Source organism: Felis catus, chromosome A1 (genome assembly GCF_018350175.1).
Source record: "Felis catus isolate Fca126 chromosome A1, F.catus_Fca126_mat1.0, whole genome shotgun sequence".
NCBI lineage: Eukaryota > Metazoa > Chordata > Mammalia > Carnivora > Felidae > Felis > Felis catus.
The window spans coordinates 5870733-5888310 of NC_058368.1; the positions used below are offsets into that span (position 1 = coordinate 5870733).

Genomic DNA, 17578 nt, shown 5'->3' on the forward strand with positions numbered 1-17578 from the left:
ATAAAAGGCATCCAAATTGGTAAGGATGAAGTAAAACCGTCACTGTTTGCAGATGGCATGATAGTATATATAGAAAATTCTAGACTCCGCCAAACAACTATTAGAACTCATGAATGAGTTCACTAAGGTCACAGGATATAAAATCAATGCACAGAGATCTGTTGTATTTCTATACACTAAGAATGAAGTAGCAGAAAGAAATTAAGAAAACCATCCCACTTAAAATTTTATTCAAAAAGAATAAAATACCTAGGAATAAACTTAACCAAAGAAATGAAACATCTGTACTCTAAAAACTGTAAAACATTGATGAAAGAAAATTTAAATGACACAAATGGAAAGATATTCCATCCTCATGGGTTAGAAGAATTAATATTGTTAAAATGTCCATATTACACAAAGCAATCTATAGATTCCATTCAATCTCTATCGAAATACCAATAGTACTTTTTACAGAACTAGAACACGTAATACTAAATTTGAGTGGAACTACAAAAGACACCAAATAGCCGAAGCAATCTTGAGAAAAGAACAAAACTAGAGGTATCACGATCCTAGATTTTGATCACTACAAGCTATAGTAATCAAAACAGTATGGCACAAAATAGACATGCAGATCAATGGAAAAGAATAGAGAGTTCAGAAATAAGCCCCTGCTTATATGGTAATTAATCTATGACAAAGGGAGCAAGACCATAAAATGGGGGAAAGACACTCTTTTCAATAAATGATGTTGAGAAACCTGGACAGCTATATACAGAAGAATGAAACCGAACCACTTTCTTATATCATAAACAAAGTGGATTAAAGTGAGACCTGAAACCATAAAGCTCCTGGAAGAAAACATAGGTGTAATCTTTTTGACATCAGCGCTAGGGACATTTTTCTAGATATGTTTCCTCAGACAAGGGAAAAAAGCAAAAGTCAACTATTTGGACTACACCCAAATGAAAAGCTTTTGCACAGCAAAGGAAACCACCAACAAAACAAAAGACATCCTACTGAACAGGAGATATTTGCAAATCATATATCCAATCAGAACCTAACATCCAAAATATACAAAGAACTTACGGAACTCAGCAACAACAAAACTAAACTAGATTGGACCTGAATAGACCTTTTTCCAAGGAAGATTTATAGATGGTCAATAGAGGTTTCCCGAGGGAGGGGCCAGGATGCTGGAGCAGCGTGGAAGTTCTCTGCTTCTCTCGTCCCTGAAATCCAACTAGATGAGCACCAAACCATTTTGCACTCCTAGAAAATTGATCCGAGGATGAACACAACAATCTGCATAACTTGAGCCACAGAACTTGGCAGGTACACAGTGCGGAGAGGTAAACTGGGGGAGAGAGGCCATGGAGGGTAGAGAGCTGTTTTTGCAGAGAGAGGGCAGAGAAAGGGGGCAGAGTACAGGAAAAGCACTCCCGCTGAAACTAGCTGGAGGGAAAGAGTGGAAACAGCCACAAGTAACTGGACAAGAAAGGGAGAAAGGAGAAAGGAGAGGGTTTCAATACCATTAGGGCTCTGGAAACAGGGGAGAGCAGTCAGAAATTCCGCAGCTCGATACCTGGCAGTGGTCTGGCGGGAAGGGCGAATCCCCCGGAGCAGGCAGTGAGGTCCGAGGTCTGGGGGCTACGTGGGGAGAAGCAGTTCCCCTGCTAGGAGGGCATTTGGTAGAGGACCTCCCCACAGGCAAAGGTCCCAGCGGACCCCAGGGAACGGCCACGTTTGCTGGCATTGAAACAAAGATGCCGGGATGAGGTCAAACCTGGTGCCGGTTGTGCGTTGTCATTTACCATAACCCCTTAACCTCTTCTGTGCGATTGCACGAACTTCTGCTGGGGCGAGCCGGCACCCAGCCATTGCTCAGTGAGACCCTCCCCCAGAGGGTTGGAGCAGGTCCAAGCCACAGGGCCCTCAGAAGTGGGGGGGGGGGGGGGGGGTTGGAAACAGCCCCGTCTGAAATAAAATTCTGGACGGAGGTGCTGCGCGGCAGGATGGCTTGAATGCAGACAGTGTAGAAGCAGGGAGTGGACAGAAAACAGAGACATAGGAGGGTTGCTTGACTGCTGGTCAGTGAGAGTGCGGTGTTCCTGTGCCAGACTGGGAAGCTGGGTAATGCCATTTTCCCCTCTCCCACACACGTGCATCCGTCCATCCCCGTAAGCTATCCACCCCGCTAAGCTAAGCAGAGCCACCTAGTGGAGAATCGAGCCGTTACACCAAGCCCCATCCAACTGCACCAACCAAGCCCTAGAGGACCACAAGTCTCTCCGCCTCCTAAGTGTGCAGATACATGGTGCTTTATAGTTTGGCTTCCAGGGCAAACTGGACATAATTTCGTTTCGATTTCATTCTGTTCGCTGGTCCATCTATTTGGGTTTTTTTTCCTTTTCTTCTCTTAATCTTGAATACAGAATAAGAAAAAAATTATTTTTATTTTCCGTTTTTATAAATTTTTAAAATCTTTTTACTATATTTTTTTGTAAATTTTTTATTCTACTTCCTACAGACCAATAGACACATGAAAGGCTACCTCACATCACTAGTCGTCAGTAATCATCAGAGAAATGCAAATCAAAACCGTAGTGAGACATCACCTTGTATCTCAGAATGGCCAGAAATAAATAACAAATGTTGGTGAGGATGTGGAGGAAAAGGAACCCTTGTGCATTGTTGAGAATGTAAATTGATGGAGCCACTATGGAGAACAGCATGGAGGTCCCTCGAATTTAAAACGCAATAATGTATGATCCAGTAATTCCAGTACTGGGTATTTACCCAAAGAAAAAGAAAACACTACTTCAAAAACATATGTGCACCCCTCTATTTATTGCAGCATTATGTACAGTAGCTAAGACATGGATGCAACTTAAGTGCCTATCAGTAGATGAATGGATAAAGAAATGGGGTGTGTGTGTGTGTGTGTGTGTGTATTATTTTCATAGTAAAAAATGATATCTTGGTATTTATGACATCACAGGTAGACCTAGAGGGTATTATGCTAAGTGAAACACATCAGACAGAGAAAGACAAATACCCTATGATTTGATTTACATATGGAATCTAAAAACAAATGAATAAACAAACAGAAACAGACCCATAAATAGAGAACAATCTGGTGGTTGTCAGAGGGTTGGGGATGAGAGGATTGGTGAAATGGGTAAAGAGGAGTGGAAGGTACAGGCTTCCAGTTATTGAATGAATAAGTCTTGGGATTAAAGGTAAAGCGTGGTGAATGAATATAATCAAGGATATCGTAATAGCATCGTATGGTGACGGAGGGCAGCTACACTTGAAGTGAGATAGCATAATATATAGAGTTGTTGAATCACTATCTTGTACACTTGAAATTAAATAACACTGTATGTTCATTATACTTTAAAAAGAAGGTACAACAACAAAACAAGTTCAGAAACAACAAAAGAGGAAACTGGAAAGTATCTCTGGACAAACAAAAATGAAAACACAACATATCAACACTTATGGGCTGTGGCAAAAGCAGTTTTAAGAAGGAAGTTTATAGTAATAAATGTTTACGTCAAGAAAAAAAGATCTCGAGCTAACTTAACAACTTGGGAGCTAGAGAAACAAGAACAACCAAGCCCACGCTCGCCAAAAGGAAGGAAATAATAAAGAATAGAGCAGAAATAAGTAAAACAGGATTCTAGGACAATGGCAGAATAGGAAGCAATGGGGAGCTGTCTGCCCCCCGCCCCCGACAGTAATTGCACTCATAGGATGTGTCTGTTATAATTGTTTTTGAACTCTGGAATCTGTTGAAGGCTTGCATATTCCAGGGGGTAACTTGCAAAGTTAAACTGTGTTTAGTTTTGGTCAATTTCAGCTCTTTGCCCAGTAGCAGCTCCCCATCATGTCCTCCCAGCCAAGTGGCACATATTTCTGAAGCCTCTCGCATACAGGTTAGGGGAATTTGGCCGAGGGAAAAGGACCCTGTTCTCCAAATATTGGAGGTGTTTGCTCTGATCACGTACTGCTGCTCCTGGTCACAGAGGTGCAAAGAGGCATAGTGTTTTCCACAGTGGCTGCACCAGTTTACATTCCCACCAACAGTGCTCAGCAGTTCTCTTTTCGCCACATCCTCACCAACACTTGTCATTTCCTGTATTTTTGATAGTAGCCATTCTGACTGTTATGAGGCGATATCTCCTTGTGGTTTTGATTTGTGTTTCACTGATGATTGGTAATGTTGAGTATCTTTTCATGTGTCTGTTGGCCAACTGTATGTGAGACTCTTGACTTTTGTATGTATAACAAAAGTAATCAAACTAGGTAACTTCAGCACAAATGGAGTTACTTGCAGGAGGTTTGTTTTTACTGGTTTGGTAAATAAATTTCCTGCATGCTGTGCCAAACTCAGAGTGGAAAACCTTTTCTGTGACGTGTGCGTGACGAAAATCAATAGATCGTCTGTATGTAAACACTTTGCCTTTGCTAGCAGTCTTGGCAGTTTTGCCAAGGGTAAAGAGATGATTTATGAATAGAAATAAAAATCAAAGGAAAGGAAGAAATTAAATACGTCTTTGCTACAAGCGTCAAGGAGTTCTCACTCTCTAGATTTGAGTGTATTTTAAGAACTGAAACAATACATATCCTTAACACCCTGGACCCAGAAGCAGGTAGCTCAAGCCCAGAGTAACTGGCTTATTATTGTTTGGCTCTCTCAGTGGAGAACAGCTTTCTTCTAGACGTATGCATGAAAGGTGTATTGGGGAAATTATTTTTAAAGGAACTGAGGAACAAGTAAGAAAAAAATATTTCATTTAATATCCAAACAACAAACTGCATATTCCTTCACCTTAACACTCAACTTATGCTTAAAACATTCAGAAAAGTACAAGACTTAAAATGATAAATTTTAGTTTGTTTTTGTGTATGATGTAAGAAAGTGGTCCAGTTGCATTCTTTTATATCTAGCTGCCCAGTTTTCTCAACATCATTTGTTGAAGAGAATGTCTTTTTCCTATTGCATGTTCTTGAAGATTAATTGGTCACATAATAATGATGGGTTTATTTCTGGGTTCTCTATTCTGTTCCTTTGATCTATGTGTCTGTTTTTGTGTCAGCACCACACTGTTTTGTTTACTACAGATTTGTAATATATCTTGAAATATGGGATTGTGATACCTCTAGTTTCGTTCTTTTTTCTCAAGATTGCGTTAGCTATTTGGTATCTTTTGTAGTCCCACTCAAATTTAAGGATTATTTGTTCTAGTTCTGTGAAAATGCTGTTGGTATTTTGATAGGGATTGCACTAAACGTGTAGATTGCTTTGGGTAGTATAGACATTTTAATGATATTTATTCTCCCAATCGATGAGCATGGAATACCTTCCCATTTGTTTGTCATCTTCAGTTTCTTTCATCAATGTTTTATAGTTTTCAGAGTACAGATCTGTCACCTCCTTGGTTAGGTTTATTCCTAGGTATCTTCTTGGTTTTGGTGCAGTTGTAAATGGATTGTTTTCTCAATTTCTCTTTCTCCTACTTCATTATTAACGTATAGAAATGCAGTGGATTTCTGTATATTGATTTTGTGTCCTGAGACCTTATTGAATTCATTATAAGATCCAGTAGTTTGTTTGTTTGTTTGTTTGTTTGTTTGTTTGTTTGTTTGTTTTGGTGGTGTCTTCAGTGTTTTCTACATACAGTATTATGTCATCTGCAAATGGTGACAGTTTTCCTTCCTCCTAACCAATTTGGGTGCCTTTTATCTCTTTTTCTTGTCTGATTGCTGTGGCTAGGACTTCTAGTACTATGTTGAAAAGAAGTGGTGAGAGTAGATATCCTTTTGTTCCTGATCTTAGGGTAAAAGTTCTCAGGTTTTCATTAAAATTCTCAATTTTAATACAGAATTTATGACAATATAAATATTCTCTCTTAAAATGGGAAAAAAAACAGCCTATCACCATTCCCTTACTAGTGCTTATTCCACCACATTCATAAATTAAGTCTCATTTAAATATTTTATGATTTTAACAGCTTTATCAAGGCATAGTTTGACTTAAAATACACTGAACATATTTAAAGTGAACAATTTGATATGTTTGGCATACATTATGTCCATGAGCTCATTAACACAAGCAAGAATATAACTAGCACCCCCAGAAGTCTCTTTATCCTTCAGTGTAAGCACTCCTTCCTGCCCTCGTGTGCCATTTACCACCCACCACCCATGTCTCCAGTTTACTATTGATCTGCTTTCTGTCACTATAAATTTGTTGGAAATTTCTATAAACAGATCCATACAGTTTGTAAACTTCTTGGCCTGGTTTATTTCTCTCAACATAATTATTTTGAGAGCCATCCAAGTTGTTGTATATGTCAACAGTTTATTCATTTTTATTGCTGAATAATAATTCAGTTGTATGGTGATTTGTCTTTTTATTCACCAGTCAATGCACTTTTGCGCTGTTCCCAGTTTGGGCTGTTGCAAACAAGGCAGCCTTGAATATTTATATTCAAGTCTTTTTGTGGACGTATGCTTTCATTTCTTTTGGGTAAATATCAGGGAGTGGAATGACAGGTTCTTATGGTATATGTATGTTATACTTTTTTTTCCCCTTTTTTTTTTAACTTAAAGTTTAGTTAATTAACATACAGTGCCATATTGGTTCCAGGAGTAGAATTCAGTGATTTGTCACTTACATACAACACCCAGCACTCATCACAACAAGTGCCCCCCCAATACTCATCACCCATGTAGCCCCATCTCCCCTCCACCTCCCTCCATCAACCCATGATTTGTTCTATATCGTTAAGACTCTCTTGTGGTTTGTTTCCCTCTCTTCTCTTATCCCCTTCTTCCCATATGCTCATCTATATGAAATCATATGGTATTTGTCTTTCTCTGATTGACCTAATTCACTTAGGATAATACATTCTGGCTCCATCAACATCATGGCAAATGGCAAGATTTCATTCTTTTTGATGGCTGAGTAATATTCCATTGTGTACATATACCACATCTTCTTTATCCATTAATTGGTTGATGGACGTTTGGGGTCTCTCCATAGTTTGGCTATTGTTGATAATGCTGCTAAAACATTGGGCATTATAGCATATTAAATACACGCTATAACACGTATGTTAAGACCTTTACGAAACTGCCAAACTGCTTTCCAAAGCATTTTACATTTTTTTATTAAAAAAATTTATTTTAAACATTTCTTTATTTTTGAAAGGCAGAGAGAGACACAGAACACCAGCGGGGGAGGGGCAGAGAGAGAAGGAGACACGGAATCTGAAGCAGGCTCCAGGTTCTGAGCTGTCAGCACAGAGCCGGAGAAAGCGTTTTACATTCTTATACGCAGCATATGAGGGTGGCAGTTGCTTTGCATCCTCAGGGACACTTGGTGTTGACATTTTTATAGTTGTAGCCATTCTCATAGTTGTGTGCTGCTGTCTCAGTTTAGTTTTAATCTGTATTTATCTCATAACTAATGATGTTAAGCATCTTTTCTTTTCCTTTGTTATTCATATGTATTCTTTGGTGAAGTATCTATTTGAATATTTTGACCATTGTATAATTTGGTCATTTATCTTTATTATGTCCTTTCTTCTCAGTTTGGGTTTCATTTGTCCTTTTTCTAGTTTCTTAACATGGAAGCTAGAGCTGATATTTGAGAACCTTCTTTTTTACAGACATGATTATGGTGCTAAAAAGTTCCCTCTAAGTAATGCATCAGCTACATCCTATAAATTTTGACATGTCATGTTTTCATTTTCAGAGTTCATAATGCTCAGTTTCCTCTTTGACATATAAATGAAGTGTGTCTGTTGCCCTTAACTCCTGGATTGACTCTTAAACAGCGAATGTGCGGGGTGAGACTTTCAGAGACCCAGCAGAAAAGAGATGGCAGGTTGAAAAACCAAGCAAAGACGTGGCACCTACCCAGTGCTGGGGAGACAGAGATTGTAGTTTAAGCCTTGCCAAATGGGAATGCCCTTGGTAAACATTCGGGGTCTTCCTGAGATCCCAGAAAAGCCATGGCCTAGATGTAAATGCCTGAAATTAGAAGAAAGTACTACCTACACCATGGAAATAATAACTACCATGGCCTCAAGGGAAAACAAAACTTCAAACAACCTTGACCCTATCAAAGTCTTTCCCTGATACTGTGCTTCTCACTTCTCTATGGCTGCCTCTTCTTGAGGGTTTTGTCCCTCAAGTCCAGGCATTTCAGCAGCCTAGGACTCTGAATTCTACCTCCCAGTAGAATCACTCCCAGTAAGATCACTGCGTTAACTTTGGGCTTCTTTTCTTGCACTACAAGCTGAGAAATGCTCATAGGGAAGGAGCCAGGGTAAAGAAGGAAAGGATGGAAAAGGCTTCCCTTTTTTTCAAGAACCATTCCCTCGAGTATTACTCTGTTCGTTTCTAGCCAGTGTCTTCAAACAATTCTTATATCTTGTTTAGTTTTCAGAGTTGTTTTTGTCAGGTTCATCCAATCCTGGCCACTTGGTCATGGCTAAAACAAGAAGTCTCTTAAAATTCTTATTTCCTGGGAAGTGGGCTGCCATGATCCAGGGGTACAAGGGTCATCTCCCATTTCCACAGAGAAAGACAGGGAGTGTGAAGGATGACTGTGTGGTAGACAGACCACTGGGATTGAACCGGACAACTCTGGACCTGTGTTTCTCCATGTGGCAAGTGAATAACTTTGGACCAAGGCTACCTCTAGTCCTAACATCATAATTCTGTGGTCCATTTTGTAAGCACCATAGGCCTATTCCCCATAATAGGTATAGACAAAGTAGAATTTATAAATATGTAAACAATTGTAAAAGTCTAAAAATTATGTCACCTCTGAGGTTTAACATAAGTGAAATAAAAGTTTCTAATATTTAGAAGCTGGAGCTTCTGGAGGTCCAAGGAATGTCCATTCTGGTTAAACATTTCAAATAAAAATAGTTTCTTAGTTGCCATATATACCTTATAAAAAGTACCTAATAATTTAAGCATATAGCACATTAACATGAAAAATATAACTACAATATTAGCTATTTTAGATGATTGTGATTATACCTTTTATCAGTTAGTTACAAAAGATAACAATTTTGGAAACCATAGCTAAGTAATTTTGAAGTTTGAAGTAATGCGATTTCGATAAAACAATATTATAACTAAAACTTCAACCAGAATTTCGTTGGGTCACCAGCTATTTCTAATTGTATTGATTTTATCTTTTCTTTCCAAATTACTTTGAAAGTAGGTAGCAGACTGTTGTTATTAAAAAAAAAAATTTGTTTTAATGTTTATTTATTTTTTTTTTAATTTTTTTTTTCAACGTTTATTTATTTTTGGGACAGAGAGAGACAGAGCATGAACGGGGGAGGGGCAGAGAGAAAGGGAGACACAGAATCGGAAACAGGCTCCAGGCTCCGAGCCATCAGCCCAGAGCCCGACGCGGGGCTCGAACCCACGAACCGTGAGATTGTGACCTGGCTGAAGTCGGACGCTTAACTGACTGTGCCACCCAGGCGCCCCAATGTTTATTTATTTTTGAGACAGAGAGAGACAGAGCATGAACAGGGGAGGGGCAGAGAGAGAGGGAGACACAGAATCTGAAACAGGATCCAGCCTGTGAGCTGTCAGCACAGAGCCCGACGCGGGGCTCAAACTCACGGACCACGAGATCATGACCTGAGCCGAAGTCGGACGCTTAACCGACCGAGCCACCCAGGCACCCCACAGACTGTTATTATTTTTTTTTTAATTTTTTTTTTCAACGTTTATTTATTTTTGGGACAGAGAGAGACAGAGCATGAACGGGGGAGGGGCAGAGAGAGAGGGAGACACAGAATCGGAAACAGGCTCCAGGCTCCGAGCCATCAGCCCAGAGCCCGACGCGGGGCTCGAACTCACGGACCATGAGATCATGACCTGAGCCAAAGTCGGACGCTTAACCGACCGAGCCACCCAGGCACCCCACAGACTGTTATTATTGACAAACATAAGTTTTCATGAGGAATGTAAAGCATACTCACCACTGACAGTTAATAGAACTGACCTGTCCTGTCATTTCAGGAGCAACAGGAATGGTGGGCCATAAGAAAGAGTAAATTGCAAAAAACACCAGCCATATAATTATGCTTCCCCAAATTGCCAGATGATTAAACTGCAGAAAGAACAATATTACAGAAAGCCTTCAGCCTTTTCCATTTAAAAGGAAGAAATTATTTAACTCTATCAACTGTCCGGGCCATATGTTCTCACATGAAGAAAATGACAGTCTTTTGATTTCTTGACACTTGAGCTTTCCTTTCTAACATCCTTCTCAGAATGAAGTTTGAACAGAAATCATTGAGAGGGGTAAAAATTCGACCTTACCATATCTGTCCTGCATGAATAATTCTGGGAAAATGGCAGAAGTTGTGATTCTTTGACTGAAACTGGAGGGTTTTCGGTGCATATAAAGTCCCTGTGTCAGTCAGATCAAGGTAATCTTGGGTGAAGGATCACTGTCTGTGCCTGGGGCTAGAAACTGCCAGATTCTTAATGGTAAATGGTAAGAAGGCAGGTCCTTCTGTTGATCTGATCTGTTGCCTTGTATGATTTGTGTTAGCAGAGGAATTGCAATGACAACGAGTAGGAGACCTGTGCTCTAAACCTGGTCGTACTGGGTACCTCAGAGTTATCATCTATGCATAAATCAGTGATTCGCTAGATGAGATAATTTCTTTTTTTTCAATATATGAAATTTATTGTCATATTGGTTTCCATACAACACCCAGTGCTCATCCCAAAAGATGCCCTCTTCAATGCCCATCACCCACCCTCCCCTCCCTCCCACCCCCCATCCACCCTCAGTTTGTTAGATGAGATAATTTCTTAAGGGTCCAAGTGCTGTCATCCTAGTAGGTACTTCTCATTGCTTAATCCTATCTGAACAACAAAAATATGGAGGGAAAAACCCCAGTCTGCTGTTTATTAGAGTATTTATTGTTACTTGTTTATGAGTCACTTTCAAAGGCAGTTTTTTACACTCTTTGGAAATCATCTCTTACTCAAAGGATTTCTCTCTTGTGGTCACGTAGGAGATGATGGAGAAGAGAATCCGCTCAAGAGTGTGAGCTTTAAACTCTTCTAACACTTGAGTGCATTTCCATGTAACCATTCCCTTAGAGTTGGCATAAACATGAGTTGCAATGGGAGGCATTCTGCGTGGCTTGGATCCCAGGTGGGTTTCTGTCGGGACCATCCCCTGGGGGACGGCAGTAAGCCACCATTGCTGCTCTAAGATATATTCTGTTATCTCTGCCCTGGCTCCTTCTCTGTACCTAAATAGTGGCTTGCAGAATCTTCTTCCCCAGTGAAGAAGCACAAGCTCCCTCTTGGACTGTCCACACAGGGCAGAGCAGCCTCTGACCAAACGGGAGAACTGGTCCCTTTTCTTTGCTGCCCTAATCCCCAGGCTCCTTCCTGGCCAACATGTGAGCCGGAGGGCAGGAGCCTGGTAGCTTGTAGGCCAGAAGAGACCTCTGTGTTTTGTTAAGTCTGCTTTGGCCTTGAAATGATGCCGTATTTGTAAATGAGATTCACCGTATGTGGATAGTGTAAGGTCATCGTGGATCTAAGAAACATTCATACTGCAGGGAATTTAATAACAATTAAAAGGAGGAATAGAAAATAATTGCTTGTTTATGTTACATTAATGCAGTATAGTACCACATTTACAAGTGGTGTGCCTTATGAATTGCTAATAAAATAATTTTTGTTGGGCACACTTCAGTCCCACCTTTATGTTGATGTTCAGTTGGGGACAGTAGCAGTGAGAACTGTGTTGATTACACTGGAGCAGAAACTCATGATATGCTACATAATCTTAGCTCTCCAAAAGTGACAGGCCGGTTAAAATTCATTTTCTGTCATAAACTTTTGAGTGCAGCTTGGAAAACAACTTATTTATAGGTGTATATGTACCTACATATAGATTCACTTAAATTACTGATCAGTTTATAAAAACATTCTACGTATCAGAAGTTCCACTTTTAACAATATCCTAGGGAAATTATTACTCATGTCTGTAAATACACAAGTACATCTGTGTTCATAACAGTACTGATTATATATCATTTACAGTAATGAAGTTAAAAAACAATTATTCTAAAAATATAAATAATAAGTCTCCAAGTGATAAAATATTATACAGTCATTAAATGAGGTATAAATGTTAAAGATATGGAAAAATGTTAAAGATCTAGTGTCTAGTGAAAAAAAGCAAATCATAAACTGTTAGGTACATTAGAATTCTATTTTTATGAAAAATAAATAAAACAAAGACTGAAAAAATAGAAACCAAAATGTCCATGTCATTGACATTGAAACGTATAAGCAATTTTTATTTCTTTCCTTTCTGTATTCGCTAAATTTTCTATTATAGTTCTGTACTTGGATAATAATAATTAAGGATCTCAATTAATATCATGATAAATTGAATCTATTTAAGATATAAGGCAGGGAAATGAATTTTTAAAAACATTAGATGGCTAACATGCCATCATCAGCTTAAATCATCATTTCAATATGCAAAACAAAAGAAGGTAAAATATGAAGAACAGAACAAGATGCTTATTTTCTAAAGTTTAAAAAGTAAATCAACATGCAAACAACTATACTGGATTGAGGAACTACCCTGAAGAATACTCACTTTATTCCAAGATAGTGTGTCTAAACCAGCTTTCAGACAAACAGTAACAACTACATACTGTGCAAAGAGATGGAAAGGGGAAATAGATTGGGAAAATGTATTAAAATTTCCATTAGGGTCCACATCACCCCACTCCCTCCCTGACTCCCCCTACCCCCGACCCCCCTTCTCCATGTCCAGTGAACTCTGGTGCCATAGTTGCTAATTGCTTTACTAGCTTTTAATTAAGGAGAGAATGTATGGCCTCTCAATAAGTGCTTCATATTTAGAAGCCCTTCAACATATGACAAAAGCCATGCTTCTATCATGAGCTTATATTTACATTCTTTATAAATGGAATGGAAGATTTCTTTCTGATTAAAAATCCAAATGCCATCGATAAAAAGCACAGTTGAATGAGGGAGATTGAAATTGGCTTATTCTTGGCCTTTTGCGTTTGGACATATACATACTTTAGAAATAGCTCATCAGGCATCTGGGGCTTTTGATTGGGATTACAGTAAATCTATAAATCAATTTGACTTCCTATAAATCAAGCTGACTTCCTTTATAGTATTGAGTATTCCAATTAACGAGCATGGTATATTTCTCCATTTAGACGTTCTTAATGTTTCCAATCAAGTCTTATAATTTTCCTCAGAAGTCATGGATGTCATTTGTTAGATTTATTCATGTTTTTCCTATTTTTGATACAATGGTAAAATAGTATATAAATTTTTTATTTTCCAAATATTTATTGTTGGTATATTGAAATAGAATTTCTTATTTTTTAAATATTGGCCAATATCCAGCAAGCTGCCAGCCTCTCTTAGTAACTGTAATATTTTATCTGTAGAATTTTTTTGTGTTTTCTGCGTGCACACTTGTGTCGTCTATGGTTGAAAACCAGCTTTTCCCCTTTCAGCGTCTTGTGCTCCTCCCCTTATCTTACTCCTCCACGATGGCGAAGAAAGGTGGGAAAACCAAGCAACTTTCTTACTTTTCATCTATTCTTTTTTATTTATTTATTTATTTTTTTACATTTTTTTTTCAACGTTTATTTATTTTTGGGACAGAGAGAGACAGAGCATGAACGGGGGAGGGGCAGAGAGAGAGGGAGACACAGAATCGGAAACAGGCTCCAGGCTCCGAGCCATCAGCCCAGAGCCTGACGCGGGGCTCGAACTCACGGACCGCGAGATCGTGACCTGGCCGAAGTCGGACGCTTAACCGACTGCGCCACCCAGGCGCCCCTACTTTTCATCTATTCTTAATCTCAAAAAAAAAAAAAAAAAAGCTTTAAGTGTTCCATTAAGTATGATTTTGTCACAGTGTGGGTTCCTGTGCAGCAACAGACGTGTGATACGCTGGGTGTTTAAAGTCCTGCTTTTGAAGCAGACTTTAAGTCCATTCTTCTCGCTCTGGACTCAGCATTGCAGCTAGCCTGCATCGTCCCATCTAAGCTTCTCCAAAACCTTAAAGGTGGCAAGGCACTGGCCCCTACCTACCACTCCAAGTTCGTCTTTGCCATTATCCTGAGCCTCCCTTGCCCGCCACACAGTTTGCACTGTGCTTTAGTCCCACGGGCCTTCTTCAATTCCCTGAGAGCATCAAGGCAGACTCTACTTCCCTGGAGGTTTACTCCATTCCTCCAGCTGCTCTGTTTTGGCTTAGTGCTTCCTCCAACTCACTGGCTCTGGGAACAGCATGTCAGGAAAGCTGGATCAGTGATGTCACCATGCTGACCCCGCCAACTCTCCCATTTCTCCCCTGACATCTCATTTTGAGGTTTTTAGCATTGGTGCAGTCCCCTCTACTTCTTTGGTTGCTGTGCTGAGTTGATTTTGCCGTAGTTTGTTGTTGCTGGTTTTACTGTATATATTCATTTTTTGTCTTAGGAGGTTGAGATTCCTTTATATCAATTTACTCGGTCATCTTAACAAGGAATATCTTTTATGTTTGTATGCATGCATGTCTATATGTGAGGAGGTCTGAAAAGAAGGAAATTTACTATATGCGTATGTCCACATAAATAAGAAAATACTACCTAACCTCATTTGATGTTTAGGAAGATATAACACAGAGTTAAAAGCCACACCCATTATCATGAAGTAATAACGACAACCAGCTAAAGTGAAAAGAGGCAATATGCCAATAAATTGCTTCTTTCGTAGAAGAAAACATGAGGAAAAACATGGTTTGTGGTTTTGTTGTTCCAACATGTGTTGTTAAATGAAAAGAAAAACAGACATGCAGAGGAATATGTTTCCACTTGCAGACCAAAAGAATAACATACAACATTGTGAATAAGACACAAAACTCAGAAGCCATAAAGAAAAATATCAATACATTTAACTACATAAAACCAACATGCAGAATACATGCATGACAAAAATGGCTTGAAAAATAATATGCAAAACTGGAAATATATTTATGTAACAAATATGGGGGAAAATTAACATCCTTAACACATAAATATCTACTACTACTAATAAAAAGACCAACAACCCTATAGGACAATTGGTAAAGTAATTCAACAAACTTTTATACACACACATACAAAAGAAACGAAAGGGTTTTTTTTACTTCATGCAAATACACTATCCTCAAAGCAAAAACTGCAATAGAATACCATTTTACCTACTAGATCAAAAAGTGTGGTAAGACTTACCGCCACTGGGGGCTTGGGGAAACTGATATTCTCATGACTAACTGTGTACATCCTATTTGGGGGATAATTTAGTAATAATTTCCAAGATTCACAGTACTCTCTGATCCAGCCAGTTACACTTCTAGAAATTTATCCTACAGATCTACCTACCCATGGGCATAAAGAATAGACTCTGCAACACTGTTGATAATGGCAAAGGACCCAGAACAATCTTTCCACTAATAGGAGACTAGTTAAATACCATCACCCAGGTACGCTGTGTAGTGAAAAAACAAGGTATAAAAGAGCTTCTCCCTACTTGTACAAAAGAAGAGAGGATAATATACATTAGGTACATGTATTTCACATTCCTACAAATTACATATGTGTGTGTATATATATACACACACAACACACATGCATATGCAACCACTGTTCCTCCTTGGAAAAAGTATGGGAGCATGAGGGAGATTTAAAACTTATGGAATTCTTATAATGCTTGAACTTTTCAATTAAAAACTAGAAACAGCGATTGAATCATATGGGTAATCTTACCGTATAAATGAAATTTCCAAGAAACAAATAGTCTGTAGTGTAACCCCCTTGTAAGACCATATCTGAAAAATGAAAAAGTCATTTATTTATTTTTATAGAGTTTTAAATATAGATTTGAATTTATTTTTACCAAAGGTACCCATATTGGCCACCAAAAATGTTTCTCAATTATTGGTCATATTTCTAAAGTGACAACGATGCTTCGCCTGTCGTTGGGACACTTTTCCATTTCTCACTCCAAAGATATATTAAGCAACAAATGATTCAATAAATTGCAAGGAGCACATGAATGTGATTATTAAACCTAGTTTCACATGCAAATAAGCCATCTGGGAAACCGAAAGTTCAATCCAATGAGTGACACTGGAAAACAAGATTGGGGTTTTAAGGATTTTGAAATAACACCTTTGACACTATTGCTTTTCCAGGATTACTAAAATAATAAACCTAACAGGTAACTTAAATTTACAGTGGAATTTCATAGTCTCTTCAATTATTGCTAAGTCTGCTATAACTTATGAATTTCATTCTGTATAAAGAGTCAAAACTATCTCAAGATTAGGATGATTTTTTTTCACTTATTTTCACTTTTTATTTTTTTTAATGTTTATTTTTGAAAGAGAGAGACAGAGACAGAGCATGAGTGGAGGAAGGGCAGAGAGGGGGAGACACAGAATCCGAAGCAGGCTCCAGGCTCTGAGCTGTCAGCACAGAGCCCGCCGCAGGGCTCGAACCCACGAACCGTGAGATCATCATGACCTGAGCCGAAGTCGGACGCTTAACCGACTGAGTCGCTCAGGTGCCCCTTATTTTCCCTTTTTAAAATTCTCGAATATATACTGGTGCTTCTGGTCCTGGTTGATATGGAAATATTGGGGTGCAAATCCCTGATATTAATACCAGTTCAGAAGCTCACTCATTCCATTTTCTCCTGATTAAGAACTCGCTAAAAATACACAAGGCTCATACCCTTTCTTAAAATTATCTGCAGTGGAATATTAGGGCATCTCATTGACAGAACCTATAGGTAAATATGTGGGGTCACCTAGGGAAGTGACAATGAGTCTGGATTGTGTATAGACCTAACTTGGTGAGTTTTATTGGGAATGGGGTGACAGTATAGATGAGAACAATCTTTTAACTGCCTAGAAACAGGGAGAAAACTGCAAAAAAAGGGAAAAAAAAGGCCATGTTGACTTATGTTGTCCAACTGCATATTCACAAAGGGAAAAGAGAAAGGGAAGCTTTGTTGGGTCACCAGGGAAACTTCCACTATGTACATGGTGATGTGAAACAGATTCTTTTCCTTCTGGATACTGTACAAAATCAATGATGCAAATAGAGAAAACCTCCACAGAATCTTTGTCGGGGTAACTAGGAGACAAAAAAAAATCCACAATCTCAGAAAGCTAATTAGGGTTTCAAAGCAGCTAAGGTGAGCACAGAAGCTGTGCTCGGTAAGTGATAGTAAAAGCTCCAGGGTAAAGCAAATTCCAAGCTGGCTGAGGGCAGCAGACCTCAGAAAGTATCGGCAAAAAGACTCTCCTTAAAAGAAACTTCTTCCAGTAGCTGGGAAAGAAAAATCTGGTTTCTTGAGGAATAATACAAAAGTAGCAGGCACAGCATCAATGAAAAGAGACTGTAGGGAAAAAGACAGGATATTCTATTCTACGTGATTTATATGGTTATTATCTACTCTACTCTACTATACATTTGTGTGA

General features: G+C 38.9%; 1 protein-coding gene across 18 annotated transcripts in view; it reads right to left on the reverse strand.

Annotated features, from left to right (window-relative positions):
- Positions 1 to 17578, reverse strand: part of LOC101096779 (phospholipid-transporting ATPase IB-like) — a 216630-nt gene that overhangs the window by 27932 nt on the left and 171120 nt on the right. For 14 of the 18 annotated variants that reach the window (XM_045044103.1, XM_045043975.1, XM_023250089.2 and 11 more), the window contains 3 exons: positions 15858 to 15919; positions 12674 to 12730; positions 10034 to 10141 (listed from right to left, as the gene is read on the reverse strand). In XM_045044103.1, coding sequence (XP_044900038.1) covers positions 10034 to 10141; positions 12674 to 12730; positions 15858 to 15919 — 227 coding nt within the window. Of the gene's footprint in view, positions 1 to 9874; positions 10142 to 12673; positions 12731 to 15857; positions 15920 to 17578 lie in introns of those variants that run through there. The other 4 variants (XM_045043970.1, XR_006589310.1, XR_006589332.1 and 1 more) reach the window with 3 other exon arrangements.